General features: G+C 34.0%; 1 protein-coding gene across 2 annotated transcripts in view; it reads left to right on the top strand.

Moving 5' to 3' along the window:
* LOC119632000 (phosphatase Herzog) overlaps positions 1 to 15,862 on the top strand; it is a 69,328-nt gene that overhangs the window by 42,457 nt on the left and 11,009 nt on the right. Inside the window, exon 1 of one of the 2 annotated variants that reach the window (XM_038024664.1) lies at positions 6,798 to 7,126. The exons of the other annotated variant lie outside the window; for it this stretch is intronic. Coding sequence (XP_037880592.1) covers positions 7,111 to 7,126 — 16 coding nt within the window. The 5' untranslated portion in view covers positions 6,798 to 7,110. Of the gene's footprint in view, positions 1 to 6,797; positions 7,127 to 15,862 lie in introns of those variants that run through there. 2 annotated transcript variants of the gene reach the window in all.

The raw sequence follows: 15,862 nt of genomic DNA, 5'->3' as shown, positions 1-15,862 counted from the left end.
ATCTTAAAACTTCCGCATATGGATCGCAAGCAATCTCTTCTGTCATATGAAAAGTGCGCGTAACAAACTAAAGGAAGGATTAATTGACTTAAATCAAAAGAATAGGAGAGTTCCGTTAATCTGTTTACGTGAAATTTGCTTATCTCAACAATTTCTTTTCTTCTTTACAACAAAGTGTTACAGCAAAAAACACTCAAACGTCACTGTCCTCACTCTATTGCAATATACATCCGGTATGTGTTTTAATATTTACTTCATTTTTATTTATTTGCTTTTATCGATCGATGTTTTAACGATCTCTGCCTCGACTATTAGTGTGGTTGGACCATTTTTGACCCCTTTAAATAATTGATATTTCTATTTTGTTTACTATGAAATTTGCTTACAATAATGAAGAACTTATTTTTGGAAATGTTTTCAAACTTGCAAAAATCCTCCTTTACAGAAATTACACTTGACGCGCAATTTCTTTCCTTGAATGTCACAATGACAGATGAATGGTTGCCGCGACTGAAACATGTCTCGTTCTTCTTCTGTCTCAAATCCTTTACTGGGTTAGCACTGGTTGGTATTCATAATATATCTTAAACGAAATCGAAACGGTTGCATTTTCTGTGCTCGTTGGATTTGCTTCGAGGAATCCAAGCATTTCAGGAGAGAGTGCATAAGAAATATGAAATATTTTTCATACGTTGTTTTTTTTGTTCCAAAAACTATAAACTGAAATAATTTTAATCACACGAGAGGTTCTATCGCGTACGATAAAAGTGACGCGAATTCATCGATAATAAGCAAGCAAAGTTGTTTCTAACATCTCGTACTCATGCGAGACAAGTTTCCTAAAACGAGGTCTACATCTATTCAGAAAATTTCTTATTTTATTATAACCGTTTTAGGCAAAAGCTATAGAAAAATAGATGAGAATAGAAAAGAAATATTCCCTTTGTTTTACTCATCTGGCTGGATGGATTATCATAACATGGGCGACGAGGACTTTAAATAAGGTATACTGATCGGCCAGTGTATCGGTTTTCAAGTATTTATTAAAAGCATCTCTTGGAAGGCATATTGATATGCTTTACTTGCCAAATCGATTAACTCTATTTTTGGAATTTTATTAAATTAATATATCGAAGCATTTCATTAGCTCCTAACTGTACATATCCAAAACGAATTTCTCTAATAATAAGTATTGACACCACTAAATGACAAAATCGTTTTGGCCACTGAAAAATAAATAATTTATTTATAATATTTTATCATTTTTCTCAACTTCTTGTTTTATGGAGTTAATCGATTTAGCAAGTGAAAGCATCCATATTTCAGTTTTTTTTACCTGGATGGTGTTTTCCTATAGATTTACTCGATGTTGCTCGGAAATATCTTGAGTTTTCTAATTCACGCGGATTACGCTTCCAAAATCAATCATAGCACGACTATCCTTATAGGGGAGGCAGAATAGGCCTTCGGGGTCCCTATAAAATATATACGAGGTATGCCGAAAAAAGATGACTTTTAATCTTTTCTTTTTTAAATATTCATTTATTCATCGATATTTGTTGTGTACACCTCCCATTTGTTGTGTAATCCCCCTTAGATATAATGCACTTGTGCCAGCGCATTTTTCAATCCAATAAGGTAAAACTCTGTTCGTGGACACACCAAGCCACGTCTAACCTATATATGTGTCAAAGAAAAACAAAAAATGCAAAAGAACTGACACATCTCAATATATGTTAAGGACATGTGTAATAACATAATAATCAAAAAAAAAAAAAAAAAAAAAAGTAAAAGACGAAATTTCAATAGTCACTTTATTATACCTATCAGCGAAGAATGACGTAGTAAATTCAGTTTGGCAAAACGTTTGCAACGCCCCAAAGGGAGCATCACAGACCCCACAAAGTATATATATTCTTTATTAGGATCAGGTCCTAAATCGACTTAAGCGTGTCTGTCTAACTGTCTGCATAATGTCTGTTGTAAACGTTCTTCTAGTCACAAAACAAAAATTAACCTATCAACTTGAAATTTGGCCAAATCGGTCGAAGGACACGCCCGCAGCACCATGTTCACTTAGAACATCTTTGTTTTTCAAAGGGAATGAAAAATTGGTTCTCATAAACTATGCCAAATAAATGTACAAAAATTTTGAAACGCATATTCCATGGGCGATGCCATAGCAAGCATTTGTGCGCAAATGTGGAAAGAATTGATTACGCCTGCCCAATATTATTATGTATCAAAATTTAATTATTTTTCCACTATCTTTATAAGAAGCAAAAGCAAACTTCAAAAACCCCTATAAAGTGTATAAAATGCTTGGCCAGTTTCAAATTCGGAATGTAGCTAAACATGTCCGTCTGTCCACCTGTCTCTGTTTACCCAAGTGTATGATGATATTTGTAGTAAACATTCTACCGTTAGCGAAACTGAAGTTGTCGCCTTCAAATTTGCAAAAGGAATTTGGAAGTGATTTAAACTTTCGCGAGGACACGTCTACAACATTCACACGTCTATGCGACAAAAATTTTTATTTTAGAAATAGAATAAAATCAGCCGCGCGCCCATTCAATATTATTGGGCATGAAAATGTAGTTCTTTTACTATATTTTGTCTTTCTTAGGATAACGGTGATGGGGTATGAAAGAATCGGTCGCACGTACAAGGCTTACGTAAACATAATGTAGAAGAAACACGATACTATTTGAAATTTTATGCAGGCTACCGTGAAGCCCGTCCTCACTCAGCTTCTTCATTTTCATTCAATTAAGATTATTTTCAAGTTCATTTCACTCATAACAAATTATTTATAGTGTTTGAAACCATAACGATTGCACTCGTGATATTCAATTAGCGTTGTTGCAGCAAATTAATTGAGTGAAAAGTCTATTTTAATTATATTCCACAAGAAAATCAATATTAATTATAAATAGAAAAAAAAAAAAAAGAATGAAAATTTTCTGTTCGTTTGAAATTATGCCAAATTGTGCTCTTGCGTTTTTCTCAGATCGCATTTTTCGCATTTTCACTGAAGGAAAGGAAAGCTTAGTCATTTTGTCATTCCGATTGAACAGAATTCCTTAATGCTTTCTTCTCCAAGTGAAATAAAATTAATTTTTAAAATGTTTAGCTTCTTCGAAGATTATTTTAATCAATGGAGGATTCGGTGTTTAGTTTACAGGACGAATTTGCTGCGGTTGATAAAACGGTTTATGCTAATTTTCATTATTCACGAACCTAAGATATTCGAAAATCCAACAGGTAAGCAGAGACATTCACAGTTTGTCGACGGCCAAGAATCACTTTTAACTCTTAACGTAGCAGGCTGCTTCATGGCAAGATTTGTATCCTATCTTCTTCACTTCGCGTTGCTCAGGTCCGGTTGTTAGGCAGACTTAAAATTCTTAAGACCTTGTCGCATTAGATCTGTTTACTACCTGATTGCTGTAACGTTTGATGTTACTTTTTGGTTGACAGTCTTGCAAGACTTGTGATTTTCACAAACCCGCTAACAAGGAACGATGGTATGTAATGATTTTTTCATTTCGCTTATATATAGAAGAATAATAGCCAGGATGTCTGTATTGATTGCGTTTGAACATGAAGAAGATAATAACATTATTAATAATGTTATATAAGGCCGTGAAAAATTTCATAAGCGAACTTTTAGATGCGAATCGCTGCTGCGACAATACGAAAATATATATAATTTTGTATATATATATGTAAATGTCTAAATAAAATCCGGAATTCGCCACAGTTTGCGTTCAATGAAATTTGTATATACATAGAGTTTCAAAAAACAACAAAGAAGGACATTATGGTAGGACAAGGACGCCCGTTGAATACCTTACACTACTTTGTCTAATGCATTCATTCTTACATTTTCCTGAAACTACAACAAAAATTATGCAGTAGTTTTATTGAAAGACATATTTTCCTCATATCCTCATATCGAAGAATGTTCAAAACATCGACTAACATGATCCAAATTTAGCAAACTTAATTTATTTGTCAAACAATTTTTTTTATTTCTCAGTTGCTTTAATCATAAAAAACTACAAATTAAACTTTGCCGCCATCGAAGGGATTCTTTATCATGACACGCTATGTACATGTGTTGGGATTTAAAAAATAGACTTATGTGATCCAAATTGAGCAATATTGATCAAAAAAATATCAAAGATTAGACTATTTTTACATATAAGAGTTTATTTTTCATGAGAATCTTTGTACGCGATAATGTATAAAAAATACGTCTAGTTGATCCAAATTTGATATAGTTGCGCTTATAAATCAATTTTCGTCATAAAGTTTCAAAAATTCGACTTTTTTGCCCTTTAAAGCCGTATTTTTCATTAGAACATTTATTTGGAGTGAGATTCAAAAAATAAACCATCGTGGTCCAAGTTCGTAAAGTTAGTTTCTATGTTAGATTACATGTATACGTGGAAACGATCATATCGCAGGGGTTCAAGAAGTTGCGCCAACCGAACCAAATTTTTCGCATCAATTTAAATATTAGTCGTCAGCAAAATACGGCATTATATGGGTAGTGTGGTCTTAAGGTTAGTCCGATTCGAAGCGTCTTCAATAATTTCGGGTCAAAACATGGCAGCCCACGAAGATTCATCAAAATATCTGAAAAATTGCGACCTAAAGGTTGAACAAAAGAATATATTCGAAGCTGGGCCTCTCTTAAATTCTTCTGTATGTTATATACGACCCATTAAAAACTTAATATACTTCGTATTACAAGTGTCGTAGATTTTATGTGGAGTAGGAGATCTGGCCTACTAAATAGTGTACACTATTACATGTATTATGTGATCCGCGGAACTTTGTTTTCAGATAGATTAAAGGAAAAGAACAATCAAAAATAAAATTTATTTTTCTAATCCTTTCATTTGAACTTAATTTATTGTACATAATTGTGCGATTTTTAATCTTATTGTGATGCATTTTGTTGGGTACGGTGTTCATCATATCCGCTTGCACATGACTTCATTGTTCGTTGCGAGATTGTGTGTTGTCTTTCAGATTCATTTGTTCTCCTATGTTTAGTGCACGGAACGTATAAATTTTATATAAATCATACGTGTAGTAGGCATAAAAAGGCCTTTATCATGCATATTGTTTATAAAATTTTTGTAGCATCAAACTATGTGTTGTCTGCATTATTAGCGTTGTCACTCAGCGGAAGTCGATACAAAGTTTTTAAGTGCGCTGAGAGCATTTCAAACACAAGGCCATAATAAACAGCCAAAGCTGTTGTCCCCGGCGCCACTTGTATCAAAAGCGAAAAAAAAAACACACAAAATTTCATAGTCCTACGCTACATAATAAATCATCGGCTACAAAGGGTTTGCTGCTGCTTTTCTTTTTTTTTTTTTTTTTTTTTTTTTTTTGTTTTAAATTCTATAGTAATTTTAATAATTTCTCTACTGCCACATTATTTAGACCGAAGGCAGACCAGATTTTGTAATTTTTGTTTTATTTTTAATTTTTTTGTTCCTTACGGCTTTCTTACTTTATCTTTATCATACGTTCGCAATTACGCCAACGCGCATAACCGTTCAACAAGTGTGTAAATGTGGAGGCTTTTCTCCTCTATTTCATCTGGAGTATTTTCCAAGTACACATTGCTATTATCGTGTTAGTATCAGTTGGTTGGTGATATTCGTAGACGTGGCATTTAAATAATAAAAACAAAACAACAAAGTCTGTAAGCCAGAAAGTCAGAAAAAATATATATATTTTTTCTCTAACGAACATAACAAAATTATGGCATAAACGTAAATGTTGTTATATACCCTGCACACGTAATTGTATTTTTTTTTTTGTTTCGGTTTACTTTGCTTTTACTTATTGTTGTGTGTTCGTTCTAACTATAGACACCGACAAAGGCTAGGCCAGTCATCATAATTTTGTGCTTGTAGCGAAAATAGAATACTGATAAATATATACTAGCTTATGTATGTATATATAATCATTATATTATTATGCTGCATATAATACATAAATGCATGTATTATATATGATGCAAAAGAAAATTATCGATAAAAAGAAAAGGGGGAAAATAAATCACTTTGGTACAGGAGTGCATTTTCAGCACTCACAACTTGTCGATGATCTTTAAAAGTTACATTGTCGATTCTTTAGCGATTCATAGCGCGATATCTATTTATTAAAATTGTCATCGAAGGTTGAGACAATTTTATCATATTTTTTCTCTTTCTGGACGAAGCAAGAGTAGCTAGCTTTCCTACACTAAATACTTTAGTTAGCCATATATGTCCATATGTATTTTTCTTCGATTTGAAAAGTTCGAAAGAGTTAACGTGGAAAGCTCAAACTTGACGGATGCGCTCTATAATGGATTGCACATGTAGGGGGACAAAAATGTACGTAATTAATGCACAATGCAGCGCATTTAGCCCGGAGAGGGTAAAAGAGAAGATCAAAAAAAGAGACCTTGAAGTATTGAACAAATATAATTTTAATTGGCCCTTCTTCAGCTTGAGCATAATTAGCAAACAATTTAAGACGACGGCTTCCTCTAAGGCTGCTGGTACAGCGTTCTCACAAAATTGTTTGAGCAGAAAGCTCCTCTCCTCTAATTAAAGCTTAGATGACAAATGAAAAATGATGCTTAGTACATTCATAAATTTTAGCAAATGCCATAGAACTCTCTGAACAATCGTTTTCCCCGAATCGTATGAGACTAAGGAAAATTCGTATTGCATTTATTATCAAACGTTTTTTTCTAATACATGAAATTTAAAAATCATTTTATTCGCTAGTCGACGTCATACTCCCAAACGAAAGCCAGGAATTGCCTGAGTCTTCTAAGAATACGAAACAAGCTTTAAAAATATTTGCCGTTCTTACAGCGTTACACTAGACATATGACATAGCATATGATAAATGCCGCAAAAAGTGCATAAAATTTTACAAATCGCATCCGTAGTCGCAGCAGTAAACTTTTCTATTAGCGATTATGTCATAAAAAAAGATATTTAAAAGCTACGAAAAGTGCAATGAACTGCGCAATACGTTAACCGTAATTGACTTGTGGCTTGTGACATCTACGCGATATTGTTCAAAATGTGGTCTGTGTGTGGTATGTATATCCTCGGAAATTTTGTTATTATTATTATTGTTATTATTATTATTTTCAACTACACTGTATTAAAATTGGAAAAATTTCGGTGCGACACAGCTACACCACATAAAATTTATGACGATGTTAACTTTCGTATGAAGGAGTGTTTAAGTCGATAAAAAAAAAATATCCAAAAAAAAATTAAAAGATGGTATTTCCCCTCAATCTTCCTTAACCAACTATTATACGTCTTGATACGATTTCAAATATCTTCGCAGGCTTAAAACCAGGTTGCAAATCAAGTAGGGCGTAATCGCGTAGACGATAATTTCGTATTATCGTCAACGCTCTTGTACGTAGTTTCAGTAGCGTCGTCACTCTTTACACTCCTTGGCATGCGAATCGGTATTGCGTGAGCTAATCCTAAATCCTTTCACAGAGCAATCAATTACATTTTTACAGGAGTCAATTGTCAGGAATCAGGAGTCTATTGTAAGAAACATGACTTGAATGTCAAACTCCGATCTAAAATGTACGATACGTAGGATATGTAGTGTTCTGCGAAAGTTTAACCGAAGCAGTTTTCGACTTTTTTACTTTCATGTTATATATATTACTACTCTGTGGCTATATATATATATAACGCGTTTTCTTTACAAAAATATGAACAGAAAAAAACAAATTTAACTTCACTAGAGTCTTAAAATTGCATGTTCTTCCATATCCATGTTTCCATAAAAATATTTTCCCTTTTTTCAATATGGACGGAGCTCTGTTAAGTCATTAACAGAGCTTTGTTAACAGATGGTTATGGTAGATGACTTTGCTAGTTAAATTCGAAATTATCTTCACCCTTCTATTTGATGGCGGCAATTTTTTCGACGCGGTTCAAGATAAGCCCAAAATGGCAAGGAAAACATTTCTTCCAGGTAATGAGGAGGAAGAACAAAATTGATTCTCTGAAAGATTGACATTGATGTGATCCCGCAAACAAAATTTTAAACATATGAGGATGTAAAAGCCAAACAAATGTTTCAAAAGAGTTTCGTATACCCAGAAAACGAAAATAAGCGAAGAAATTATATTCGACTGTGGCCGCGCCTCCTATACCCATACCCATTGTCTTTAGATTAAAATGGATGGATGGAAATCGAATATGTATTGTTACAACTCAGTTACATAACGAATTAAATATTCGTTTCTAGGCTTTTGAAAATCTAGTTGCTCTCAAACTCATGCAATACGGTAGACTTGTCCTTTGACTTGCTTTATGCCACTTTTAATAACAATTTGTGCGTAGCAATATTTGACATTATTTTTGTTTAATGTGAAGGCCACATTTTCACATTCGGAATAAACAGGCGGGCAGGACGATGGATAGACAAATATATCAAGATCCATTCAGAATTTGATGCCAATCAAGAATATGTACACTGTTCGTTTAATATCTCTGAAGCATGCTTCTCGTTGGGTGGGACGTTTGAACGAAATGAATATACCCATCGGTGGTGGATGCAAAAAAGTGTCGATCTATGCAATAATTAAAAAGATTTAATCTAACGCCATTTTGTTTTCACCTTTCTATTTTTGAAAGCATTCGTTTTAAATATTTGTGCAAATTTTGAAAATTGTTTAAAATTCTCACGCTATTAGCCAGGTATGTGGACGTGTTTAGTTTTCTTATTGCTTATAATTACTATAATTGCGATATAAATTATTCGCAACAAAACTTGTCAATAAGCATTGTCGAATCGTATTTCGACGAATTTCGTTACACCGACGTGTTTTGGGACAAGGGCGAATGCTATTGAATATTTCGATCATTTCCCATGCATCGTATTATTTGGGAAAGTCGTTACACGAGTAACTGTATTATGCGAATTGAATGTTGGGTCTATGAAATTTTTGGAAATTTTTAATCTATGCCCCGTTCATATCTTTGTTTTTTTTTTTGAATTCCTTTCAATGTAAAGGGAAATGAAATCATCTCTCATCATCATCTTACTATAAAAGAAATCGTTCCTGAACAAGTTAAAATTGGTTATTAAAAAAGGTTGCGAATTTAATTTTATATAATTTTTATCTTATAGAACTTTCTACGAGTCTGATAAAAATATTTTTATTAACTGTTAATAACGAAAGCTAAGGGGGCGAGAAAAAAATCTCAGTTACAATAAGCTAAACACTACTAAACCAAAGACTTAAGGATAATAAACTCTTTAGTAGTGCCTCTCTGCAATCGTCACATCCCCGTCCCGCGCATATACATTTCTTAAAAAAGTACACAATTTTATAGAAGGAATGTTTGCATAGGAATGGAATACGAATATGTTACCCCGTAAAGTGTGTTTGTATTTTTATGCAGCGCGAATCGGAAAATCGTATCTCAGCTATAGCAAATCAAAATTATACCTACCTTCCTCAAGGTGAATTTTTAAAAATTCTTAAACAGTCTACCAAGTGCAATTAAATCTTGTATCAGACAAAAAAGACAACAAATAGATTCTAAATATATGCTTGTTAATGATTGAATATTGAGTGAATGTGAGTATTCGTTCGAGTTTATACTCGATTCCATTCTATAATCATTCGATTGAATTTCGCTAGTAATGGGTGTTGACAAATTCGACCAAAGACCGATGATAGCCTTTGTTTTGTCGTTTTTCTAATCCTTTCTAAATAAACATGAATGAATGAATGAAAGAAATGTTTGAAAGTCAACTAAACTAACTAACTAACTAACTAACTCACTCACCTAGCCACCAGCACTTTTCCTCCCTAACAATGTTTTTTTAGATTTGTGCCGGGTCGTACAAACGTTCATTGCGCTTTAACACTTCAAAATGTAAAAGAAGTATTCACGGTTTAGTATCGCAGTTATGCGCTTATGTTTAGTACACAGTTTCATACAGTTTACTACCACTTTAAATCTCGGCTAGGTACACTTCAGAATACATTATATATACAAGTACGAGCGTATAACATAACAGTTATGTTTTCATATAATGTACGGCATATTGCATACATTCAATATAGAATTTGTGAATAAAAGGCAGGGAGGAAGGGGTGAGGAGTTAGTTAGTTAGTTAGTTAGTTAGTTAGTTAGTAAGTTAGCAAGTAACATACACATAAATAAAAATGATCATAGAGTGTTGATGGCTAGGTTTATGTAAGTTAATGTAAGTATGTAACCTACTTGTGAAACTACATTTTCTTGTTTGCCTATTAATATTCATGCAAAATATGTTAAGTGATTCACTACACACTTGACTTTTCTACCTCTGCTACGACTACTGCTGCTGCTGCTGCTGCTGCTGCTTTCATTTTATAACAACAAAGAAAATTGTATCGTGTTGTGAGCGAATCCTTTGTACCCACCATCTTTACCTTAAAAAACACAAAAAAAAAAAAAAATTAAATAAATAAATACATGAAAAAACTTAAAATTTAATCCGTGGCTGATTTTCCCCATTTATGTTGAAATTTTTATTATGTAATGGCGCACGTCAATGAGTAACTCAGATGAGTAAACTCAGAAAGCAGAAGTATTCTTAGTTAATGCTACGTTACGCGCGTGTCCTTTAACCGATTTCGCCCATTTTCAATGCCGACATGCCCCAGACACAAACAGACAGACAGACATGCTTAAGTGGAACCAACAATATGTACAAATGTATAGAGTCTCGGAGACTTCTTTCTGGGTGTTGCGAACGTTTTGACAAAACGAGTACACATCTCTCCTTCGGTGGTAAAATAAAACGAAATTATTGTTATTGTGACTGTTGTTATTGCTATATGCATCAACGAGAGAGTAGAGGACGAGGACTACGTTAATATTGCCGCCTATCATCTACGTTCGAAGTATGCATCAAACCCTCTCCCTTATATTTGTAATAAGGTTTTTTCGTTATTTATTCATTTTCATCCTTTCATCCGTCCCCGCAACACTATTCATAATTTCCAATGCTGGAATAGAAAGTTGAAACTTGCTATGAATCTTTTTGTTTGGTTTGTTTGTTTGTTTGTTCAAAGTATGCTATCAAAATTTGGACTAACCTGTTCAGCAGCAGCAGGTGACAAAAAAAATCTTAAATTTCAATAATGGTATATGTCCGATAACTTAACAACTCGAGCTCAAGCTCAATGGTCGAATACTCGCAATTGTACTTGACATGATTATGTAGACTCTACAAGAATCAGTAAAAAGTGAACTTTGCTCTCTTAGATGCGTTTTTGTTAAACGTTAACCCCCCTAAAGCAACGAATGGAGCGACTTTGGAATAGTGTTTTAAAAAATTTTTGAAAAGTTTCCTATTGTTGTGAACTCTTTCGTACAGGAATTTATTTCCATCCTTTTTTTATTATTGCTTTTTATTTATTGTGTTATTTATGTCGTGTTGTCTTGACTTGGCCTTTAATGCATGGTAGTTTTTTTTTTTTCCTTTTTTTTTTCTCTTTTGTTCTTGGCCAAGTCACATACTTTTCCTCTTTCCGTTTCCGTTCCTTGCCAATTTTTATTTTGTTTCTGTTTTTGTTTTTGTTTTTTCTCAGTCTTATTAAGTTTCTTTCAACTTTGCAATCCGTACACTTAACTCGTAGAATCATTTTCTTTGAATTACAAAAAAAGTGTGGAAAGTAAAGTTAAGACCTTAATAAAAAAATTTGCTGACACATTGTCCTTTCAACAAAGCTCTAGAAAGAGAAGGAAAATTAAAATTTACTTTTGTGAAGCTCTTAAAACTTCAATTGACATTGTTTTTGGTTTTTTTTTTTTTTTTAAATTACATACGTTATAGCAACAAAAGTTCGCTTTAAGGGCGTATCTTGATTAGTCATCACCTTAAGCAAATTTGCGAAGAATGCAAAGTTCGCCATTAATTGTGGGCCGAGCGTTTATTTCGCATTTGTATATGATACTGATAAGTAATATATTTAACTGCAGGAGAGTCAGTCGAAACTTGTTGCCGGCTGTAATATATTCACTGCATCATAATACAATGTTTTAAAGCTTACAATTCTTTTTTAACTCCCATTGTGCATTTTCGTCATGTTCACCGAGAAAAAAGTGTTCAAGTATTAACTTTTTTTAATGGCAGTATTTACGACTGTGAACACACAAAGCATAACGATGGGCGAACAGACGCGACGAAATTGATTCAGAACCTCGAAATCAATGAAAATGTGGTTGGGTGGAGAAGATGGCTTCTGCCGATGTTTTCTCATTGTAAGCAGTAGCAGTAGGAGTAGTAGCAGCAGCAGCAGCAGCAGCAGCAAGATGAGGGCAATAAAACTATTGCCACAAGGTTATTATCCGCTCATAAGCAAAACTTTGCAAAACAATAGCAAAAAAAAAAAAAAACACAGTTTTTCTTATCCCTTTGGTTTTTGGAAAAGGATGCTAAAGAACGAAATCGATCGGCTTACACTACCAGTTATGTGCATGTGACTTTTGCATTTCTTTCGAATGCATTACGTTTCCCGAGATGCATACTTTGTCATATATTGGATTTTTAATTTATTTTTGTTCCTCTTGCGATCGAAATTATTATACGAATGTAATTAAATACATACCATAGAATGAATCACTCAAGGAATTTTCATTTATTTTAAAATACATTCTCGACATCTAACAATACGTGTCCAACTGGTTTTGTATATCAACACATTTAATTTCATATCCTATAGGACCGATCTAGTTGATAAGCACCGAAAATTTTTGGAACAAATGAAGTGACGGCGCCTTTCACAAAGTATCAGTCAAAATGTCTTCTTCGAGAACGCCAAGACTGCCCCCAAAAAAAATAAACAGTTCAACAATTCGCGGAGCTGTTTTCCAAAACTGCATTTTATTATCAACATAGGGTCCTTCAAGTATGACCATACAATGAGGTTTTTTCAAGGACGGCTTCAACGACTTTTTTTACGACAATTTGTCAAGATCCTCAAAATACCCATCACTTTCCGCAATAACTTTATAATTATATTCTTCTTCGGGGCATGCTTTTGCCAAGAGATAATAGTCCCTACGCGCCAAATCTCTAAAGCATAGCGTTTGTGTCACACAATTCGAAATTCAATTCACGCGATTTTCGCATTGTCGTAATTTGGAGAGTATTTTTCGCCACCAAAAAGTCGTGTTCGATACACGAAATTCTAAATTTTTTCAATTTGCTTTGAAAATAACAAAAACTCACGTCACTACAATCTTTGAAAATTCATAAATAAATGATCGAAATGCGATGAAATTTTGACAGGCGTCGCCTAAAGCTTGACAGTTTCTAAAAATAATATGAACATTTTTTTGCTTTTTATGCCCGACCACTATATGTCGATCCCGAGAATTATTGACCGATGTGTTGCGATGAAAATTAACATAGTGAGATATTAAATGACAGGTGAAGTTTTTTTTTGGGGAAGCAAGTCCCCGTGTGACCACGTCATTGGTTGTTGGTGAAAACAGTTAAAAATCTTTCTCGACCGACCATAATATTTCAAATTTTTTTTATTGCCAAGTGCAACTGATTGAAAAGATTTTCATGCAGACCTGGCTAGCTTCTCATTGCCACTGATACTGATAGTTCCAGTATCTTCATCTTCGTACTTTCGATATTTGATAAAGATTTTTCGAATAAAGTTGAACCCAAAACCGACAATTGGCATATGATGGAGCAGCATAATTATAAGCCTTCGAACGTGTTTAGTGAAATAAACGAAAGAAGTAATGAATTTGAACGAAGAAGAATTTTAAGCGCTACATGATTAACGTCGGTGTATCATCAATCATAATAATAAAAAATATTAATTGGTATTTTGTTTAGGGGAAGGTCAAAACCATCAAATTTAACTAAGTTGTTGATTAAAATTTTTGCAAAAACCGAATGATTAAAATTTATGGCCACTTACGTGCTCTGAAGATAGCTAAATCGACTGAGAAATCTGCTTATCGAGAGAACGAGTATCTAATACCATAAGACGCCGAGCGAAATCACACAAACTTTACACAGCGATGCTAAAGCGCACACAACACATTTTGTTCAACGCCGAGTTTTTTTCTAAAAAAAAGCACTTCTTGCGTAGTTCTTTCTGCTTAGCTCGATGAATAGTGCGGGGAATGAACGTTGCACGCGTTACGACTTGCATATAACCATAATGTAGACTAACGCAAACCATTAACATCGAGAGTAAAGCTGAATATCCATAGCACCCGCATTTAGAAGATCCGCTGTGTGCGCATCTTATTGTGAATTCTTTCAAACTATGACTTAAGAGTAATATCAATAACCATTAGTGCAATAGCCCCGAAAACTGTATGCATCATGCTAAGTCGATATCGCAGATATCGCATTGTCTCCGGAAGGGAGAAGTCGTCCAAGAAACGTTAAATTTTCAATTGTACGATAATATCCGCCTCAATATACTTTAATATATTAGTTATTCTTGCCGCTAGTAAATTATTAAAATTAGAGAAGTAATGGTGCACCGAGATAATGGATTACTTTGAAAAAATATTCCTTTCCATCATTTTTTTTTTAAATTCAACGGAAACTCTATTAAACTATCAATAGCATGCATGCCAAACTTCAACAGTGCTTCCAAAAAAAAAAAAAAGCTGATAAACACACGCAACACAGACAAATTTCCTCTTCGAAACATTAATCAAACTTGATAGGTTATACATGTTATGCATGTAATCCACAGATTCATTACATTGCTGCCATATTTTAAGTAAATATAGACTTTTACATGACTTTTTTTTTCAAATTCAAACTTACTTTAAATTATGCTCTAAAATACAATATATAGGATTATTTATTTTCCAGCTGATTTTGGCTGCCCTGTTTCAGTAACATATGTCAAACAGGAAGAAGACATTCGCGTATCTATTCGCGTAGTTAATGTTTTTCCTCGACGAAGTCGGTAATTGATCATCGTTTTATTTGCTTTATGTAAAAATTTCGTATCACTTTTGTTGCTATCATTTGTAATGAATGACGGAAGTAGCAAAAAGAAAAAAAAGAAGCAAATCGTTTAGGAACCGCTGAACGTATTAAAATAGTAATGACTTGCTACAAAAAAACCGAATCTCTACTACGTGTTTTGTGCATTACGGGCATAATCGTTCATCTGAACGCACTATAGGCAAAGCTACCAAGATATTTGAAGAAACTGGATCTGCAAATATTGGTGCTGTTGGTGCAAGTGTCATTTGGATGCGACTTGTGGCACACTGTGGCGTTATTTCGGTTTGGATTTGCGTCTCCATCCTTGGAAAATTCAGCTAACACAAGAACTGAACCCTGCTGACCTGACCATGCAATCTGAGAAGATACATTGGTTAGATACTCGAACAACACTGTGTGCACAACAATATATCGCATTGAATTTTCTTCAGTGATGAAGTTTCGCGAATATGTGAACAAGCGAAATTGTCGCACCCAGAGCAGTGCAAATCCTAAAGCCGTTGTCGAAAAACCATTGCATTCCCAAAACGTTACTATATTCTGTGGAGATTCGATGGGCCCGAAAAAAACGATTATGTTACACAAACCTTCAATTCTGATCGCTACTCTCCCATGACAACCATTTTTTTTCGCTTAAGATTGAAGATACGGATGTTCAACAGGACCGTGCCGTGCCGCAAGCGTCAACACCTCTCATTTTGGCATTGTTGAACGAGAAATTGCCCGCACGTGCAATTTCATGTTTCGCAACATATCGGCGATTTCTCACTACTGACGACCTTTTTCTGGGGTT

This window comes from Glossina fuscipes, unplaced genomic scaffold (genome assembly GCF_014805625.2).
Source record: "Glossina fuscipes isolate IAEA_lab_2018 unplaced genomic scaffold, Yale_Gfus_2 1, whole genome shotgun sequence".
NCBI lineage: Eukaryota > Metazoa > Arthropoda > Insecta > Diptera > Glossinidae > Glossina > Glossina fuscipes.
Note: the sequence above shows the minus strand (reverse complement) of the source record. Positions and strands in the feature narration are given on the sequence as shown.